Source organism: Ambystoma mexicanum, chromosome 6q (genome assembly GCF_040938575.1).
Source record: "Ambystoma mexicanum isolate Mex_15411 chromosome 6q, UKY_AmexF1_1, whole genome shotgun sequence".
Taxonomy (NCBI): domain Eukaryota; kingdom Metazoa; phylum Chordata; class Amphibia; order Caudata; family Ambystomatidae; genus Ambystoma; species Ambystoma mexicanum.
Window position 1 is genome coordinate 869,601,782 of NC_090937.1, and position 21,988 is coordinate 869,623,769.

General features: G+C 43.8%; 1 protein-coding gene across 1 annotated transcript in view; it reads left to right on the forward strand.

Annotated features, from left to right (window-relative positions):
- ANXA10 (annexin A10) overlaps positions 1 to 21,988 on the forward strand; it is a 330,211-nt gene that overhangs the window by 65,472 nt on the left and 242,751 nt on the right. The window contains exon 4 of the mRNA XM_069630205.1: positions 6,351 to 6,445. Coding sequence (XP_069486306.1) covers positions 6,351 to 6,445 — 95 coding nt within the window. The remainder of the gene's footprint in view (positions 1 to 6,350; positions 6,446 to 21,988) is intronic.

Below are 21,988 nucleotides of genomic sequence, written 5' to 3' on the forward strand. Positions count from 1 at the left end.
TGTGTTCAGTGCGGATCCGGTACTGCATCTTTCTTCCGTATTTTATGGCAATGTCATAAGATACAAATGTATTGGGGGACAGTAACAAAACATATTTCGATGATTGTTGGAGAGATTGTGCCCTGTGACCCTAAGCCGCTGTTGTTGGGTATATGGGGAGATCTCTCACTTAATAAATATGATAAATTGTTCATATCCACTGCCTTAGTACTTGCCAAACACAATATTGCTATAGAATGGGGTGCAGTGACCATACTCAGCCTGGATCTAGATCACATTATGTCGCTGGAAGAGAGAGTACACTGGGTACGTGGGTTTCCCTGAAAATGTGAACTAATATTTATTTATTTATTTTACATTTAAAAGCGCTCTCAACCCTCAGGCATCAAGGCGGTGTTGCATTACATGTTATTCATAGAAAGAACTTGGGAGAGATTTGAGGTAGTGCGTACCTTCAACTCAAGCAAAGAGCAACTTTTTCAAAGCTTTCCTGAAAGCTCAGTAAGATTGCTCCGCTCATAAGGTTGGAGGCAAAGAGTTCCATTGCTTCCCTGTAATTGTGGTGAAGCTTGACCCTCCTGCTTTTGATCTTTAGAATTTCGGTTGGATCAGATGGTGCGCATAAGCTTTCCTGGTTGGTCTAGTGGATTGCACTTTCTGGAGCGTCTCTGCCAGGTAACGTGGCACTACGTTATAGAGGCATCTGTGAGATAAAAAGGGTCTTGAAGCATTTATACATACCCTCATCACGAGTTGGGCCCTAATCCTGGCGGTGTTACCGCCAGGGCTATTAACCCTACTGCCAAACCCCCCAGCGCTATTAGTGCCGGATCACGGGTTTGGCAGAACGGCAAATCCCCATTCCCCATTGAGCCCATTTGGGAATTTCCCATTCCCCATCAGCCCAATGGTGAATGTTTGGCGCTATTACTGCTGGCGGTACTACTGCTGGTGGTAATAGCACTGAAAATCAGCAAAATCTCTGCAGATTTGCCCCCAGCTCAGAGTAGGGGGTAAATCCGCAAAGCCTGTGATTTGGCAGACCCTTAAATGCGGCATTAATATCATTACCGCTGCATTCAAGGGTTACCACCAAACTCGTGATGAGGCAGTTTGTGGAGTAGGCTGCGGAGGAGGCAGTAGCATTCACTTGCCTGGAGGGGGAGAGTGCTGCATCCAGGTAGACTCCAAGTGTTTTTACCAATGGAGAGACTGGGATCATGTTGCTGTCAATGTTGAAAGAGGAGTATTGGGGAGTGAGTTTCTTGAACACTGCTGACGTGCCAACCAGGAGGAGCTCAGTCTTATCGTCATTCAGAGATAGGTAGCACATGGCCATCCATTGCTGAATAGTTGAGTAGATGGCGTTCAGCCTGGTGGTTTTGTCAGTATAATTGCCAGAGAGGGGAAGGAGGATTTGCGTGTCATTGGTAAGCTGGTGTATGATATGCTGATGGAGTCCAGAAGGTCAATGGGGGTTTTGTAAAGATATTGTGGAGGGAAGGGGGACGCAGGAGCCTTGAGGTACGCCGCAGGTGATAGGGCTGGTGGGAACTGGTGTTCTCTGCAAATACTTTCGTCCAGAAAAGAGGCAATCCAAGTAGTGGCCTCACGGGAGAAATGTGCTGCCAGGGATAAGGTCTGACAAAGGATCCCATGGTCCATCAGATCAAAGTCGCCTGAGAGATCCAGGAGTAACAATAAGGCTGGTTTCCCTTGGTCTTTAAGCTCATCAAGCTGGTTTTTGAGGTCTAACGAGGCAGATTCCGTTCCATAACCTGGTCGGAAGACTGATTGTCGTTTGCCCAGGATATAATTGGCTTGTATCTGAATGTACACTATTCTATCTAGAATTTTCAGCAGGAACAGGACTGTAGTGATAGGGCGGTAGTTATTTGGGACAGTGAGAACTAGTGTGGGTTTTTTGATAAGAGGGAGTACCCAGGCTTCCTTTAGGGAGGTAGGAACATGACCCGAAGAGAAGGAGGTATTAATGAAGGTGGCAATGAAAGGGGCCGAGGCTTCTGAGCAGTCCTTGATGATGGTGGCAGGGCAGATGTTGCCCTTGCATCTCATAGGTTTGAAGCCTTTTAAGAGGACTTCTGTTTCCATGACCTTAGAGAAGTGGAAAGTGGAACGTATTTGAGCAACTGTAGCTCGGGGGTGCTAGGCAGATTGTTGGGCCACTTTGAGCAGGGCTTGCTTGTGGCAGATTTTGGTATGTAGGATGTTAATTTTGTTGAGCATGGCATTTTGGATACTGCTGCACCATGCCTCATCTTTAGTGAGGGTGGGAGATGGGGTGGAGGGAGTTTCCAATTCCCTGCGGATAGTAAAGATCTCATGAGTATAAGATTTGAGATCCTTGCATTGTAGGTAGAAGATATGGCGAGCAATAAGGGTTTTTTGTAGTGTCTTAAATCTAGGGTGTATTCTCCCATTTCCTGTGTTGGGGCAATTGAGTGCCACACGTTATTCTAGATGAAAGAGCTATATAGCTTGGAAGCTCTTTTCTGAATCAGCAGACATGTCTGGACTATCTCAGAACCTACTGTAGGAAGGAAGAATATTAGTTTGATGATCATGAGCTCAGGAATCTGATAGAAACACACAACTAATCATATTTGAGAAACTCCCCCTCGTGCAGGACAAACTTAGATTTTAGCTCCCTAAAACTTTGGAAGTTTGGCCCCAACTTTACCTGATGTGCCGGCTGAAACCCTTTCATAAGCCAGGATTTCTAGAAGACTGGTCACTGTCCTGTTAGAAATCTTCTTGGGTAACTCTCAGAAAGGAAACCCAGAGTTGATTCCGACTGGGAGAAAATACATGTTCCAAAGACTAAAAGTAGAATATAACGATTTGTTCCAGTTCATGATAAGAATGAACAATTGGTAGCAAGTGAATGCCAGACTCGGTGATATGTATTTGCAATAAACTCTGAAACATTGACAAAGAAGTACAGTCATTTGTTCCAAGTCTATGGTACAACTGAATGGGGAAATGGCTCGTTGGTTGCAAGTCTTTGAAAGACTGTCAGAGAATGTTCTAAGTCCCAGCAACAGTAGTAAAGCCATAAAACATGTGTTTGCTTTCTTTATTTAAATTGTGTAGCTTGGTAAATCAAAGCACTTTATAAAATCAATAAATGGGCCATAACAATGATATAACAATATAATAAAGGAAAGATACATCCCAAGTCACTGGTCTAGCCGGGTTCCTCTGTTGGTAAATGGCTAGTAGCAAACTGTCCTGATAAAGTGGACGTGTTCAAAAATTACAAATGTCATTCAAAATTGCTTTATTGTGTATAATTACAAAATAAAAAACAGACACACTTCAACACAAGATCTATACCTGTAAAAAAAATGTTTACATATAAAAAACACAGGCACTTTTTTGTAACACAATCATCATACACGGGCCAAGAAAGTCAATTAACATTCAAATATTCTTGGACCAAGAACACCAGCTTAGTACTAATAAAAATATCTGTGTTCAGAAACTCCCCAAAATGTTTCTGTCCCACAGTTGTCACCAAATACTGGACATTCCTCAGGGGCTAAGATGTTAGAAGGTGTATGCTCCTTAACAATCAATTGGAGTGCCACAAAGTTCTATCACTAAAAACAAAAAACAGAGGAACACTTACTTAGTCTCAATACTTGATGGATCTCAAAGGAGATTCCCTTAGACCTGGTATTCACCCCCTCTAAACCAAAATTGTAAAAGAAAATACCTAGTATATAACCCATGGTAAATTGCAGGTGTTCATAATTCCCTCAAAATCTTCACTTCAAATCCTGATTCATTCAACAATTGGCCATTAACTTGTCTATTGTGTGCGGGAAGAAATTCTGAAGGGGAACATGGATCACCTGTCCCAAACACCCCAGTCCTCTTTCTACTCCAAGCAAGATCAAGATGAAGCAATAAAGAAGAGGATTTGTGGTACGCTGTGGCAGAAGCAGCACATTTCGACAGCAAAGCCAAAATTAAACTGAATAGCAAGACAGTAAACTCTTGGATACAAAAACCAGAAAGATGAGTGTCTACCAGTCTGCTCCATACAGTATGGAATCCCATCATGTAGAGACTTATTATTAATAACACGTCCAGTCATATTAAAGTTAAATATGTTGCCACTTTTCTGTGAGTGCAAAGACAAATGTATGTACTTACCACTTCTATAGATGTATATATTTTATATACCATGGTTACTGGTTATGGTGCCCTCCAGGTATTTTGGACTACAACTCCCATTATTCTTAACCATTCTCTATTGTGGATAGGGATAATTGGAACTGGAGTCCAAAACATCTAGAATGGGAAGAACCATACAATATATTATCTGGAGCAAAGCAAGTTATAATCGTTTTCTAGAACCTCCTCCCCCACCCGAGGCCATGCCAGACACTATGGGCACATAAACATTATTAAAAATCCTTGCTGTGCTCAGGCCTTTCACTCCATATTCTGGGCCCATAGCACCCAGTACAGCCCTCGGGCCAGGTCTGTTAAGCATAATTAGTACACAGTGGGGGATGTGTGGCAACTTCTCAGCCAATAAGGAGGCTCTGAAGGTAATCCTCCCACTCTGAGCTGCCTCAAGGCTGGAGGCTACCATCTTCCCCTGCTGGGGAATGAGGTAAGTGCTCTGTTCCCCTCCCCCTCCACAGATTTCCCTTCCCATCCCCTCCACTTACCTATTTGTTTGCTGCTCCTCTGTAGAGGATGCACTGAAAACACTTCTGTCTCCAGCGCGTACAGTCCATATCTGTGACATGCCACCATGGAAAGGAAAAGACACTGCAAGTAGTCCCTTTTCCTTTCCATGGCGGCCATTTTTTTGGTTTACATTTTTTATCTATTTTTTTGAATGGTCGCCATGGTCAGGGAGAAGGGGCTATATGTAGTGCCTTCTCCCTTTCCATGACAGTCAGTTTTTTGTTTACTTTTTTTATCTATTTCCAATGGCCGCCATCGAAAGGGAAAATTGACTTTATTTTCCCTTCCTCGGCGGCCGTTTATTTTACTTTTTGGAACAGAAAAAAATGCCTTTAGTACCCGGGTCTTACGAGCCGAGGAACTAATAGCAATAAGCCCCTCGCAGGGGAGGAATTACCACTTCTGGTAATGCCCTGGAGCCCTCATTACCTATGGGCCGCGGGGCATTACCTGAAATGGTAATGACTCCCCTGCTCGGGCCTTTTTGCTTAATTAGAACACTGAAAGTCTGGCAGTTCCACTGCAGACAAAGCAGAGCAGAGGGAGGGTAAAGTTCTTCTGTGCCAACAGTCCGATGGTTCTGGTTCCTCGTTGCTTATTTTAAACCGAGCATTCTACCCTCATTAAGTGATATGTGCTAATATCAGTAATGCCCCTCCAACAGCCATTAGCAGGTGGTCATGCCTGTCCCTCCGTGAAGGCCTCTGCTTCGCTCGGGCCTGTTTACTTGGGCTGAGAGCTGTTGCCACCTGTTAAGAGTCTTATGAATTAGGTATTATTGCTTAAAACCTATCTCCTCATTGTCTTTGATAGACTCTATCAATCTGTTTACTTCACTTTCGTTCCTGTTAGGCTGTTAAGCAGTGAAACAATGTGTAACCTTGTTAAGTTCTTCTTTCTAGCTCTGGTTTCGGCATGGCAGGCACTTTGAGAAAGCCTGGTGTGCTTGAAAGCACAATTTCAGACTCAACTTAGGCTGTTCAAGATATGTATCACATTATGAATCTGTTTGTTCTTAAAAACGGTCAAAGAACCTTGATGGGCAAAACAAATAGCTGATCTCTTAAATCTAGATATCCATTTAATTGAAAGTGTGCAACAGTGCACACAAATATACAATGGTCATAGAGTAGGGAATAAACCAAAATCTAAATGGCCACTTTTGCCACTTTTTCTAGAATTTGCAGGAGGAAAACCCCTGAAAACCCCTTTAGCCGTTACATCTAAAGAGGAATTTGCTTTGAGTTAAGTGAACGAAGAGAAAAACAAGGAGGGCCCCCTTTTTGGCCATTCTCACCCCTCCTTCTTAGCACATTTGTTACTCAACACTTCCGCCCTGTGCTTATCCTCTGCCCATATGTCTACAGTGCCAGTGCTTTTTCGTTGCCCCTTTACCAGTGAATAAATACTGAGCCTTGTTACTGCCCTAAGAAACTCTGAAACACGATTTTCTTCGGTCAGTAAAAAGAACTTCGCCAAACATCAAGAAAACGTGGCCCATTGTGAGAACAATGCCAAAGGACATTTCTCAGCTGTCTATCATTGCTGTTGAATATAAGCATCGACGTGTGACGCATTTTGTTATGGCTATTAATTGACGCTCTCCTTTTCTCTTCTTGCAGGCTGTGACAAGGATGTGTTAATTGAAATCCTAACCCAGCGCAGCAATGCACAGAGACTCATGATCTCGGAGGCGTACAGGAGCCTTTACGGCAGGGTACGATTCTTTTATCCGCCTGAAATTCTGCCCGGAGAAACCAGCCAGTCCTGCCGCACGCCATTATCGATTTCGTTCCTTAGCGGATGTTCATGGTTTGGATTCTTTGTTTAGGAAGGACTCTGCAAAAAAGAACGTCTTTCTTCTCATAACACGTATTATTTGGTACCTGTACAGTGCATGTACACCATAGAGGCTGAGGGGGGTGGGGTCACTATATCAGGACATGTGCATTTGATGAATTATACTTTCCTTGAACTCACATTCGATTCACATTCGGAGATCTGCGGTTTTCTTTTGGGACATTTGGGATTCCTAGAAATGAGTGTCTCAGCTTGTTCATGTCTGCTATAATGTCAAGTTATCACTGAACACGTGCATTCTGGAGGCCCTGTTAAATTGATCGCTCGTTTCGTATAACCAGGCTATGGTCAATTGATATAAAAAGTTCAATGACACCCTGTAGAGCTACAAAAAGCCCTAGACCTGGAGAACCTGCAGTGATACTGTAAAGACAAAGATCTTTTCGCCATCACCCCTCACATAAAGAGCACAGAGGCCAGAGCTATTTGAGTTTATTTGAGAGCCAAGTTTGCAGTCGCTTTTCTTATAACGTGCACATGTGTTTTCAGGTGTTACTAGAGGCTCGTTTTCCCCTTTTCCTGGTTTGGGATGGGGGGCCTGTGGGATTATGGTTGGCATCATGCCAGTAGCTGAACATGAGCAACACTCATATAGTGCTGGGTGAATGCAATCCTCATTTCTAGAGGGTTATGGGGTGACAATGAACGGTTCGTAAAACATTAGTGTGCTGTCTTTATGATAACAGAGAATTGAATACGCCATTTAAGCAACCCGTGCCACTGTACCACCTGGTAGCCATCCCTGCAAGTTCACCACCCCCAGTTCAGAACCACTGAACAATGCATGTTGACTATGCAAAATAACTCACAAATATGGATTATTCTCCAGAACATTGTATTTGTCTTATAGGCAGCACTATTTTAAACCTAGACAGCACCTATTGGTGCAGACACCCGTCATCAGGGATCATCTGTGTGGTATAGTCTGGCAGAAGAATGTGTATAGTTTTATGTTCTATATTCACAATATGCTCTGTTAGAATAACCCATGGAGGTGCCTCTGTTATGATAGGTCTGTCCATTGACACCTAACTATCAGTGTCAGTAAAACTGAGATACACAATACAATGGGAGTATGCTGACGGGCAGATTATAAACCATCATGGCTGGGTACAGTATTTTCCGAATAAATGTGCGGTCAAACACTGCATCACTACTCAGGTAAGCTGTTCTGGAGGTGAGGATGAGGCAGGAGGTGCGAAGTACAAAAGGAAACTTCTTTCTCAAGTTGCAGGTTAAGATAAAGGTATTAAATCGGAGAGCTGTAGGTGTTAGCATCCATCCAGCGTGGCTCTCGCTTGTAAAGTCCTTTCAACTGTCTCCCCTAGAGCCTACATCACCTCCAGGTTCCATTATACACATAACATTCTAGTAATAGGAAAGACACTGCAATACGTTTCAATAAGTGATGTGAATACTACAGATGGTTTCTGAACAAATTAAAGTTTTGGATGCAAATATGTATAATTGTTTCTCAGTAGGCCGGTTTCTGTCGCCTCCTTTCCCTCTTTACACTCTGATCAGTCAAGCGTTAAGGTTTGCCAGTAGAATAGCTATAGGACGCAAGCGTAGGAAGAGGCGGAAGCGAATACTCATAAGAGAAGCACGTAAGAAGAGAAGTTAATGCTAAAGAGTGTTGAGGGAGGGGGTTAGAAGGCATATATTATGGAAACTCAGGTAGATTTGTACGAATGTTGCACCGTATGGAGTTCAGAATTAATATATTTAGGTGATTTGAGTGACTACAGGTACATAACATGCACGGTATGCTAAACTGTGATATATACAGATTTATTTTATTTTATTTTACATTTATAAAGCGCTCACACAGCCCGCAGGCATCGAGGCGCTGTTACAGGAATTGTTTATTTTTCTTAGTTGCGTAATTGTGTTTTTTTTTGTCTTAGTTACGTATTTATAACGCGCTTAAACACTCAGAGGTTTCTAAGCACGGACCCGGGGATCGAACCTGTTGTTGCTCTGTCTCGTCTTGCTTCCAAGACGCGCATGCTGCCGCTGTGCTATCCTCCCGAGACAGATGTATTCATGAAATCAAAAAAATGACACCTGGCACTGGTGAGGAGGTGACTTCACATGAGAATATGTTTGCCAGACAGTGAAAAGGTTTTGCTCTATGCATAAAGACGTCACTGTTGTGATAGGGCATCATGTGGCGGATGGCACAATTGACATTGTGTGCCTCTCTAATCATGAGTTCGACACCATAGTCAAACCATGAAAAATGTGTGTGTGATGCCATTTTTTATTTTTATTTTTTTATTTTTTTATTGGCAAAAATGCCTTTTAAAAAAGGAGAACAGTTATTACACTACAATTTATTCTCTCTTCTCTCCTTAAATGTCCAGGTAACTCTCGTCTGTTGAAACCCTAACATCATAAGATAGCAGGTCGCATTCGAGCCTTCGCCAGTTGAGAGCCTCTTTGGTGCAGTCTCACAGTTTTGCCCTTGTTTTAGGTGTTATGTCAGTAGTTTTTTCAACAGGCTCAGGAAGCAAATTAACGCATAGTTCAGATGCCATTTTTGAAAAACAAATGTTGTTCTGGGAACCCCAAAAGTGGAGATTTTGGGAAACATTGGTTAACCAGTTATTAAGAAAAAATCAATTTTCGGCCTAGTCCCATTCCCTTTTCACATAGAGTAAAAGGGCATTCATTGAGCACCCTTAGCCCTAGAAACACTGGAAAGATTATTTATTATTTATTTATTTCTAACGCACCAACATCCCGCAGGCATCAGGGCGCACAAAGATTTGGACCAAATAAGAAACAAATTGGGCACAAAGCGCTGCAGATGTGCCTTTTGAAGGTATGGGGTAAAGTCGTCCAGTAGATTAAAACATTTTCAATGACGAATGGGGTGGCTCCTGCTCCTAAAAACGATTCTATATCTCCCATGTCATGCGGCAGAGCGGCTGAGAGGAATTTCAGAAATGAAAATCGGCCAGTTTTATTATCAATGCAAGCAATTCCTGTGATAATCCCAGGGGAACCCGAAAAAGAAAAGTGCCCATAATGCTATTTGGAGGAGGAAAAGTGGTGCATTTACTTCAAGCTAGAAGTTGGGAGAGAAAAGGGGACAACATGTGAAGCAGTGGCGTTTGGTGGCAAGTTCGGGATTCCTTTTGGAGTATAAAATTTTTGGTTTTTCGGGGCAATACCAGAGGAATTTCGTGAGATTATCACAGTAATGTCAGAAAGTGCGTCACACAAACTGAAGAGTGAAAGGGGCAATTGGAAAAGGAAAAAACAATGGATGGGAGTGGGGACAAGAAAAGTAGAGGGGGAGACATGGTGAGAACTAGTGAGGACACAAAATACTTTTTAATTTTCTAGTGTAATGGAGGAATCCCGGGGGAATCTCGTGAGATCACCACAGTAATGTTGCAAGACGGGATCGGAAAAGAAAATGCGCCACTGAAACCAAAGAGTGAAACGTAAATGGGAGGGGATCAGGTAGGAAAAACACAATGGAGGGAAGTGGGGGGCCGGGATAAGGGGAGGGGCACACATGGTGAGTGGCAGTGAGGACTGGGAAGACTTTTTAATTTTCAAACATTTTCTTGTTACTGCAGGAATCAGCAAAAGTTATGTTACTGTGGGAATAAGAATACTTGGGAATGATTATCTCTGGAATAGAAAGAGGACAAAAAAGTCATGAATACTTGGGAATTATTAGCACAGGAATAGGAAGAGGACAACAAAGTCATAATTCTTGTACACATTTACAGATCAGGTTTACTAGGCAGTGGACAATGGGACTTGAGGATAATTGGTGCAACATGTACAGTGGATGCAGATGTGGTCAGTAGAATACAGTGGAAACAGTTGTCTCAAGTGGACCCTGAAGCCAACTGCCATGGCTAGTGGGCCACTGGAACTGGCCAAAGGACAATGGATCCTGAGTTCTCTAGGTGGTTATGGGACTCCGGCAGTAGCCGGGATCAATGGTCATGTCCAGTGGCATTCCTGCTTTCAAAATCATTGGTGAAACATGTACAGTGGCCAAGGCTGAAGTCCATGTCTAGTGAACCACAAAGAAACTATAGTTTAATAAAAGCCATAACGTTTTGTGAATTGCATGGCTTTGGACCCCAACCCTGTTGCTAAGCCCATGAGCACATACATGATAGCACAGAATGGTTTAATCATGGCAAACAAAATGACATTGTTAAACGGTAATTATATAGTGCCTCATTAGCATTTATATTGGCCTAAGCCTACTCGCGCTACACGGAAAACCGTGTTGCAAAGTTCCGACTTTTGGGTTAACTTCGCCACCATTTTAAGATTCATCCGCCATTTTGATTTCTACTCGTGTGTTCGTCATTCTAAAATGGTGGTCTATGTTTTCAACTTGCAATCCAGCCTTCCGACCTTTGAGTTCTGTTAATGTTTAGGCTGTCCGAGAGCCAACTGTTTAGACTGAGCAATGAGACCTTGTCCTTCATATGAACTGTTGCTTAAGTTGCGCTCACAAGACTCATCCTTGTATAAAGATTGGGACAATGAAGAACAAACCTCGAGCGTATGCATTGGTTGAACTGTATTGTAAAGGAACTTGGTACAAGGCTTACCGCGAGATCCGAGAACATACATCACCATTGTGCCTTCATGGAAATGCAAACCTATGTAATCCTTTGCATAATATTGTATAATCTGTATGTGAACTAGGCACGAACTCTAGAACACGAATTATTAACGTGAAGAGAGGCGGGACAATATTACATGAATTGTATAAAAGCGACAAGGGTTTAGATGCCCAGCACTCTCTCACCGATCCTTGTCGGCTGGCATACATCGCGAGGTGTTGGGAGCCAGATAGCTATCTGTTTTGCTTTGTAACCTGTACAGTAATAAAAGATCTGTGAATCTTTTCAGCCCGCGATTGGTGTATTTCCTTTGTGGTACTCCGCCTCGATATTTCTTTGTTCTTTCAGATGGTGCCGAATAGGGACCCTCAAGATTGATGCCACCTCGTTGAAGAGTTGACGCGGCTATCGGACCGGGATCGGTCGGTGAGAAAAGTGGGCCCCTTCTTGGATGAGACGTGACACCTCAACAGTACTGTACAATCCGATCCCTGGACGGTGAGCACACGGTCCGAGACGGCATCTTGACGAGGATCCATATATCGAGGCGGGCAGTTTTGCCGAAATCACCAATCACGAGAGTCCTTTGTTGTCCTTTGTAATCCGATTGGACCTCCCTTTGTCCTTTGAATCAGGTGAGTCGTGCCCCGATTCCTAAGTTTCCTGATATTTAGTTGTAGTATTGTACTCGCAAGCACAATCGGTGCCAGGTAACACCAGTAATCTGACATGCCTGGGAAATTGTCTGCCTGTTTCAAGGTGTTATTCTGCAGAGACAGACAATCTTTGGAATTTGGTCGTCCGGCACCACAGGAGGGGTCTCCGGCATGTACTATGTACTGTAAGTACGACATTGGTAGTATAGTATTCAATGATATTTGGCACAGACAAACTAGACATGCTTCCGAACTTCAGTGGCCAATCAACGGTAGTTTTGAGTTTGCCCGAATAGAGTATTTAGAATCCATATTGTTAAAGAAAAAAGCTAGACCTGCAGCATTTGATGTAATACAAAATTGAAAAAAGGAAGCTATGCAGCAACTTAAGAGTAAAGAGAATCATACACATCGTCACATGTCGAACTCAGAAAAGGCATTATTGTATGATCAACAAAAACAGTCAGAATCTGTCAGAAACATGGATAGAGCTTTTCAACTTGGTATACAGAAAATATATCCGTCTAAAGGTTTTCATGCCTCAGACAAACTCATTGATAAACTCTTAAATGAAAGAAGGCCTGCTGCCACTGCACCACCTCCTTATGTACCTATTCCTGCTGTCTTACCTCTTCCTGCTGTCGTTCCTCCTCCCGTAGCAATTCCTGTTCTTCCTGTTGCTCCTCCGCCGCCAGTTATTGCTCTGCTTCCTGTTGTTGTTCCTCTACCTGTACCTCCACCTTTACCGACTATTACTGTTCCAGTAGATTCGTCTTTATTGCCAGTGATAGTGTCTCTACTACCTGTTGTACAAGATTTGTCTACTCTCTTTCCCAAGCGGTTCTGCTTCGCTCGTAGCTGATAAAGGGGCGAGGGCTGAATCAAAAATTGTAACGAGGAACACAGTTTCCAAAGAGACAAAGAAAAATTTGAATGCATGGGCTAAGCAATGTATAGAGAAAGGTGAACAATCTACTGTCTTAGCTACGCTCTCTAATCTAGAAAGTATTCCCGATCAGAATGTCTTTATTGAGGGGATGGGGATACATTTGGCGGTAATATGGAATAGATTGACGGACACAGATGTCCCACAAGGGTTGAGGGATTTGAATGTTTTAGTTTATTCCAGGGATACTGCGGAGAAAGTGCATGAGCATGTCGAGAGGGTTTTTGAGTTTATAAGAGAGTTAGAATGGTTGCAGAATGATGAAATATATGGTGATAGTTTGGACGCTTTTTATGTGCAGAAGCGGTTCCTTCTTCTTTGTAAGTCAACAAGTGAAGAAATGCAAATTTGCACAAGGGATGCGCTTAGATGGATTTCAGATATGTCGATATCTCCCATAGAAGTATATGATACGTATAGTCAGTATACTCCAGAAATGCAGAGGAAAGTGTTACAGGTAATGGTAGAATACCTGCAGGATGAATGTATAAACAAAAAGGTTTGTTGTCCCACAGAATTAGTGAATATTTATAAAAGAGCTTTTGCGTCTGATACTACTTCCACCACTTTAGCGCTTGATTTGGCTGTGTTGCTTAGTAAATGTTCGGAGTTTCCTACTTCTCAGTTGCCTATGAGAGAGGTTCCTCCGACATTTGTTCCCAAAGTTGAGATTCTGGCTAATGTTGCAACAGGTGCAGCAGCCTATGATATTGCAGCTTACTACGTATCACAGTTTGTTCACGTCCGGTTCTCAAGACAGGAAGTGAATACTATTAGACAGTCGATTTCAGATATTAGGAAAAATCCAACAGGGTTTTACAAAGAAATAGAATCTGTCTTGCATTCGTCAGTTTTCACTCTGAGTGATATAGACTTGTTTCCTGTGCTCCTACCTGCTGATTTATGGAAACAGATTAGGACTGTAGATGATCCAGCAGGGCTAGGTGACACATGGGTTAACTTGGTTAGGTTAGATGGAGAAAGGACAGCTGGTGAAAGACCACCGCAGGTGATATTGACTTTGTCAGATAGAGTAGTAGCAAAATTGAAGACTTTAATCCCAGAGAGAAGGATTGTTTGGGACAAACTCACTGCTTGTACCCAAGGAAAATCTGAAGGTGCTACCAAATTCTTTAATCGGTTCGAACAATTATTCTCAGATTTTAGCGGACCGGATTTAAGCACTGAGTCAGGAAAAAGATTGTTTGTGGATAAGTGTGTGCGTGGATTGTTGCCTGATATCTAGTCACAAATTATGACTTCCGAGAGTGCTTGGCAAGCTAAATCACAGTCCGAAGTATTGCATATAGCTCAGTATTACGAGAATAGAGTCAATAATGAGAAAGAAAGGATTGAAAAGAAAAGGGGAGATCCAAAAACCAAGGTATTATTGCAACAGATGGTCAGAGGGCCTAGAGGCGGAAGTACACAGTTTTGAGGGCAGTTTGTTCCACAAAGTAATGTGCCGTTGGGTCCTGTACACGCAAATCAATGTGCTTATTGCAGAAAAGAGGGTAATTGGCGAGCACAATGCCTGATCCTCCAGCAAACGTCGAATAACACATATGCTGTCATGGGTAGATGATCCAGAGGCCGCCCTGGGGTAGGGGGTCCTGGTAGAAGCCAGTTTGCTCAAAATTCTCAGTCTTTTTCGCAAGATAATCAGCAACCTAGTGTAGATAGCAGAAATATCTTTGATAATCTTTCAACTGCCTATCTTTCTGAAGATCTTGTCTTCGATGATATATTGTTCCGTTAGGACAGCCCGAAGCAGGGTCTGAAACCAACGCCTATTCCCGTTAATCAGAAAGGTCCCTACATTGAGATGATGGGGGAATAGGAAGCATCTATTTTTGATAGACACAGGAGCACAGAAGTGCTCCATTGATCATTCACGGGTTCTAGACATTCCACTGTCAGGGCAGAATAATGTTTCTGTAGGGTTTTCTGGTATGCCAGTGGTTAGTCCGGTTTCTCTGCCGGTACCGATTTCACTTGGTCCATTTACGGATTACTGACCATTTCTTCTGACAACGAACTGTGGAGAGAATTTGTTGGGGTTGAATCTATGGAAAGAATTAAATGCGGTAATTCATTGTTCTTCGGATGGAGTGAGTTTGACGATTTCACCTCAGCAATCTTCTGCCTCACAGTTTTTGACTAGACCTTTGTCGCCAGTATTAATGAAGTTCCGGCATGTTTATGGGTGATTGACGACAATGATGTTAGTATTTTGCAAATTGAGCCTGTTAAAATTGTTTTGAAACCAGTTGCCACGAATTTCACAATATAAGATTTCAGTAGATGGTGAGCAAGCTTTGAAATGTATAGTTTCCGACTTTGTACCTCGTGGAGTCATTGAAGAAATTGCAGGAAGTTTGTGCAATAGCCCAATTTTATCAGTGTATGAGAAAGGGGATAGTGTAATTCCTTTCCGTTTCATTATCGATTTGCATGCTATCAATAAGATTGTTACTCAACAATTTCCAATTGTGTCTGATGTAACGACAATACTAACAATGATTCCAGCTTCTACTACTCATTTTAGTGTAGTGGATCTTAAGAATGCCTTATTTAGCATTCCCATACACGTGGATAGTAGATATTTGTTCGCGTTCACCCTAGGGGGACGCTCATTTACATTTACCCGTGCGCCACAAGGGTAAAAGGAGAGTCTGAGCATTTATAGTAGGGCTTTGAAAGAACAGCTCGATAAACTTGAGTTGCCTTCTACTTGTACATTGCTACAGTACGTCGACAACCTTCTCTTAGCCGCAGACTCAGAAAGTGCTTGCAAGGAAGGCACTGTGTTATTGCTTATTCATTTAGCAAAGCATGGGCATAAAACTTAATTGAAAAAGTTTCAGTATTGTCGACAGGAGGTCGCCTATTTAGGCTATCTCCTGTCAAAGGAGGGAAGAAGATTGACACCTGAACGAATTAAGAGCATTTCTAGCATGTCTGTCCCAAATACAAAGAAGTAAGTCAGAGCCTTGATAGGAATGGCTTCTTACTGTAGACAGTGGATCCCTAATGTCTCACGAGTGATCAAACCAATGTTAGCATTGACAAAGAAGGGCATTTCTTTGCCACTACCGTGGAACTTGGAACACCAGAAAGCTTTTGATCTGCTCAAGACTACAATGTGTTCAGCACCAGTTTTGGGCACACCAAAATATGATAAGGCCTTCGAGTTGGATGTGCATGAACATGATGGATGTGCTTTGGCTGTGTTAACGCAGGAACATGGGGGAAGAATAGACTGTGCAGTTATTTTTCCTCTCAACTTGACCCTGTTGCATGCGCTTTGCCGATATGGTTGAGAGCTGTCACTGCTGCTGCTGCGTCTGTAAAACAGAGCGAGGGTATGGTCCTAGGCCATACTTTAATTGTATTGATACCTCACTCTGTAGACGTTCTATTAAATAGAACGCAAACACAACACCTTACTTCTGCACGATTAACAAGATATGAACTGATCCTATTTGCACCGCAAATTCAAATTAAAAGGTGTTGTGTATTGAATCTGGCTGAATTGTTACCTCTTCCGCAAGATATTGCTTGCAGTGATGAAATGTCACATGACTGCCTTTATACCACAGAGCAAGAAACTAAAGGCAGGATCGATTTGAAAGATACACCTCTGAATGATCCACAAGGGGAGCTGTTTTGCGATGGCTCCTGCTTCAAACTTCCAGATGGTACATCCACTGCTGCTTATGCCATCACTACACTGAGCACGATCGTGGAAACCAAGAAAATTATGCATAACTCTGTGCAGGCCGCAGAGATTATTGCACTGACTCGAGCTTGTGAACTTTCCGAAGGCCTTAGAGGCAATATATTTACTGACAGCCAGTATGCCTTTGGGGTGGTTCACAACTTCGGTAGACTATGGGCAGAACGAGGTTCTTGACCTCACACGGAACGAAAATCCAACAAGGCACCTTAATAGTTAAGCTACTCTCAGACTTGCGCTTCCTACTCAACTAGAAATCATGAAGTGCGCGACACATCAGAAAGTAGTAGATGGTGTTGGGAAAGGTAACGCTTTTGCTGACAGAATAGCTAAATAGACTGCTACTGATTTGTACTCAGAAATGTATGTTACAAAGGAAGCCACAAACACTTGTACTGTAAATGAAGGGATTGAAGAACTCTAGAAGAACTTAAACATTGGGCTGAGGGTTTGGCAAGGTTGGATGAGGAAGGGTGTTGGGTAGATAATTCAAAAGGAAGATGGATGTTACCTGATGCATATGTCACCGCCATGATAACAATGCCTGGGTAAATGTTAACATCTCAAAAACTGCTGAGCATTTTGTCCAGAATTGTATGGTTTGCTTACAGCATAATGCGGGGAAGGGTACGACGACACCGAGGGGTAGTTTTGGCCCCCTCTCTGTGCCTTTTGAAGTAATTAATTTCGACTTCATCAAGATGGAGCGCTGTAACAACTACAAATATGTTTTGTTAGTCATTTGTGCCTTTAGCAAGTGGGTTGAAGCCTTCCCTGTGAAAGATGCTACAGCAATGACAACAGCAAAAACCATGCTTAAGGAATATTTTCCTAGATTTGGTTGGCCGAGGGTCATCTGGTTGGATAATGGTCCACATTTTATCGCTGTTGTTATTCTGCAAGTATGTGCAGAATTACAGATCGATAAAATGTTCAATTCGGCTAGACACGCACAAAGTGCTGGACTTGTAGAACGCCACAATGGTATCTTGAAGAATAAAATTGCCAAGATCTGTGCTAGTAGTAGTTTGAAATAGCCAGACGCTTTACCTATAGCACTACTGTCCATGCAGACAATCACACAGACTAGAACTGGGCTCTCCCCATATGAAATTGTGATGGGGAGGCCAGCTAACATTTGGAGACTGCCCAAGTCAAAACAATTAAAGGATGTAGAGCATTTGTAGAGCATTTGCTTCTTTCTGAATAATATGACCAGTTACCTCAAAACATGTATTTGATTTATCAACAGGTGCGAGAAGCCCTCCCAGTTAAATACGAGGGGCGAGGTCACAGAATTCGATCCAGTGACTGGGTGTTCACAAAGTCATTTGAGAGGGCATCCAGCCTCACACCGCGCTGAGAGGACCATTCCAGGTCCTGTTGGCCACACAGACTGGTGTGCGAGTAGCTGGAAAACGACACTGGATACACGCGACACACATCAAGAGGATACCTTTCCCTTTACCACACAGCGGAGAAGAAAAGAAGAAAACTACTTACTCTGTTTCTGATGACCTATTGTTCTTGAACGACACCAAGGGTATTTCGGAGACCCTTCCTGAGTCCGAGGGGCCTGGGGAGACTGCTGCTTTGTCTCTGAATTCTTCTTCCGATGTTTCTGCACCTTTGAACGACCTTGCCTCTGTTTCACCACTTCCATCAGGAAGCAACAACACACTGTTTGCAGATCACGGAGTACCTGGAGTCTTAAGGTACGATCTGCGTCCACAGCACTAGACTTACAGCACAGCACGGCTGTGCTCACAGGAAACGACTGTTGAGCTCTTCCCTTGCCACTTTTGCGCTGAAACATAAGTAAGTGGTGGGGACTGGCAAAAGCTGTCTTCAATCAAGATCATGTGGTCGGGAGATCACCAGCAAATTCTACAGTGTTTATCGCAGGAACTTTTCAGGAAAGAGCTTTGAGGAACAATGCCTGTCGCTATCTCTACTCGTACGGAGCAACCGATCGAATTTGTGGCTAACAAAGACATTGGACTGAAAAAAACATGGTCCTTGAGGACGTATTGTTTCCTTGTAATTATGTTAACCGGTCTGACAGTAGTAATTGCTCTTGGGTTTTGGCACATTGAAGGGGTGCATCACCTTGAAACATTTTTACCTACTGAAAGTGTTCCCACTATGTCTACACCTTTCGTGCATCTGCACACTCTATCTCCTAGGGACTCCCAACACAGACAGAGTTATCACAATAATACACTTCTGTTAATTACGAATGCAACTCATGCGATCCTGAATAGAACTAATTGTTGGATCTGTTTGCATTTGCCACAACACAGGGAAAAAGGGTTGGGCTGGTATATTCATCCTTTGCCTCTAACTACTGCATGCTATGCCTCTCTAAGGGCATTATTCTTTGGTCGTTGGAATGATAGCATCTCAGGGAACTTTGATGGGACTAGGTTGAATGAGTTTGAAAGGCAAATCCTGACGCCTCTGGGATGCTCTCTTTTTGCAAATAGGAGCAAGCTTAATGTTGCTTCTATTAGGCCTTTCCGATTGACTATCTAGACCTTTTCAATCATTAATCTCTTTCAAGATGGCTCCCATAGGCAACCGGGATGCTATGCCTCCTTCCTACACTATCAATCACAGCCCCAAATATGTTTCCTTCTGCATACAAAGGAATGGTTCTCAGTCAATGGGTACTTTTGAGGGTTGTACTAATGTTACGAATTTGACCACTGAGGACAGACCATTGTATGTAGGTGATCCTGTTTATTTCATTTGCGGTAATGAAGCTTATCCGTGGCTACCTAGGGATTGGAAGGGTACTTGTTTTTTGGGTATCTTGCTAACAGGGGTATATGTAGCTAGCACTTCTGAGGTCTCTAGGGCTCGTCCAAGATGGGACAAGAACGGTGATACTCCTTCTCAAGTCATGGGTGATGCAGCGAAATCCTTTGTGCCATTTCGGGGTCAGATCATGAATTCCGAGGATATTAGGAGACTAGCAAGAGTATTGGAGAGAACCATCCACCGGACCACCGATTGTCATGATCACTGCTTCCAAGGAGTCAGGACCAGCCCAACGTCCTTGGAAGCAGGCCCCTAACCTTAATCCTAGGCACCAGCCGGTCCCCACTGGGACCTTTTGGACCTTGTCCTGGCGCCGGTGGTGCCAGGCTCATCAATGCCATCGGTCCCGGCACTGGAAGCGCCGGGCTCATAATCTATATGAAGATGCTTGGGTGGACTTACCTGCAGCAGACCATGCTGCTTACTTACCAGCTGCATAGGAATCCTCAGTAAGCCGGAACTACTTTCTTACCTGGGTGGGGCAAGCTCCACTCCCTGGATACAACACTGGAACTCTTCTGGAACAGGAACTCTTTTCTTACCTAGGCGGGGCCGTGGAGGAAGACGCCTCAGCACTCCAAGGCTATTTAAACCACACCCGATTGATGAAACGTGCTTCGCATTATTCTGCATCTGCAGCAGAACGCTCACCGAGTCTGTTCCAGCTTTTCTTCTGTCCGGGCCCGAACCTGCAAGAACAATACTTACCATTCCTGCATCCAGTCTTCAGCAGAACCTGCAAGAACAATACTTACCATCCCCGCATCCAGTCTTCAGCAGCACCTGCAAAATAAGAAACTACAGGTTAGCACGGCAACCTTCATACGAAGCGCATTACTCACCTGATCCATCGGCAGCGACCATTTCATCACGCTGCATCTCCGCCTGTGAAAACAAAGGCATAGTTATTTCTTACCGGCACTCTGGGTCTCCAACGCTGCAATCCGGACCTGAAAGACAAAAGGAGAGACATTAGACAGGTATTTACTTACGCCCATCGCGCTCGCCATAATAGGACGCCTGCAAATACTCCGGCGTTTTCCAGCATCTCTTCAGCACGAACCCGCAGCTGCAAGAGAAAAGAAACAGTTAGAGCGCTTGCATTTACTCACGCATTTCCAAGCGCTTCATTCCCATTCCAAGGCTCTGGCTCCAGCTTCGGCTCCCTTCACACCATCTTCTGTCTCCAGAGCCCTGCAAAACAAATAGGAGAAAGCATTATACCAAACCCTGATCTACATAAAAGTGCCCTCGCACCTAAAGACTTTAAGGACAAAAGGTGTCCGGAAACTCACCGCTCGTGCAGTTAACGGCGGTAGCGATCCTCTGATGTTAAGAGGCCTACGTTTTACCCAGTGAAGGAACTGGCAACGGCACCCTGCACCAGACGCAGATGGAGAGCCCAGCATTCACCTATCTAAGGTGAGCACGTTGACCTGGGGGATTCTACAGGGAAGCTGGGAATAGAGAGAGAGAGAGAGAGAGACACTCAACTGCCCAGATCATTAACCCCCATATTCTCTCACCTGCAGAAATCTCACCCTTCGAGTTTGACACACAGTGCGAAGAGGCTCAGCCCCAGAAGCCAACCGAGTCCTGCACATCACCTTTCGAGTCACAGACACCTTCCTGCCTAGACCAGCGCCTCCGTGGGAATCAGGTGAGCGTTACAGAACGCGAAGCCCACCGCAAAACTCCTACCCAGGCGCAATGGAAACCTCGGACACTGATCATTTGGCCCAATTGCTTGGGGAATTAAGAGCAGAAGTACATGCAGCTCGTCAGGAAACAAACTCACTAAGAGAGCTGATAATATCCAAGGAGCGAACAGAGGATCTCGCTAGGCAATTGCTACAAACGCAGGCAGGACAGACACCTTTGCCCGCTCCAGGAGGAAGTTATCCTTCAGCATCCTGAAATCCTGTGCAAATCAATCTACCTGGTAATGTGCCCTTGGCTCCGCCCGAACGCTTTTCCGGTGACCCAAAGAAGTTTGCAGTGTTTATTAACCAGTGCCGCCTACACTTTTTATGTCGACCAGCTGCCTTCCCAACAGATCAGACCAAGGTGGCTTTCGTACTTTCTTATCTCAGTGGCAGTGCCGCAGATTGGTCGATCCCTTTAGTCACTCAGGATGATCCGGTTCTTCATGATTTCCAGGCCTTCCAGTCCAGCATGGAGAAACTGTTCGCAAGACTTGCACAAGGGCAGGCCTTGGACAATGAACTCCTTTCATTATGGCAGGGTAATCAAGAACTCTTGACTTATATTGCTTCATTCAACAGACTTATAGTGGAAACCCAATGGCCTGAGGATAAAAGAATAACGCTTTTCTACAGAGGCCTGCGTGGAGATCTCAAGGATGTGTTAGCTCAAGTTGTGAATCCTCCACAAGAATGCTCAGACTATATTGACTTAGTTGTTCAATTAGACCACAGATTACAGAACAGGAAGGCTGATCGTTCCAAATTTGACACCCGAGTGTTTTCTAAACCACAGACCTCTACTAGGGGGGCTGACACCGTGGAACCCATGCAAATAGGGGGCATGAAAGGACCTTTAACCCAAAAGGAGCGGGAAAGAAGAAGACAGCTGCAATTATGCCTCTATTGTGGAAACTCGGGGC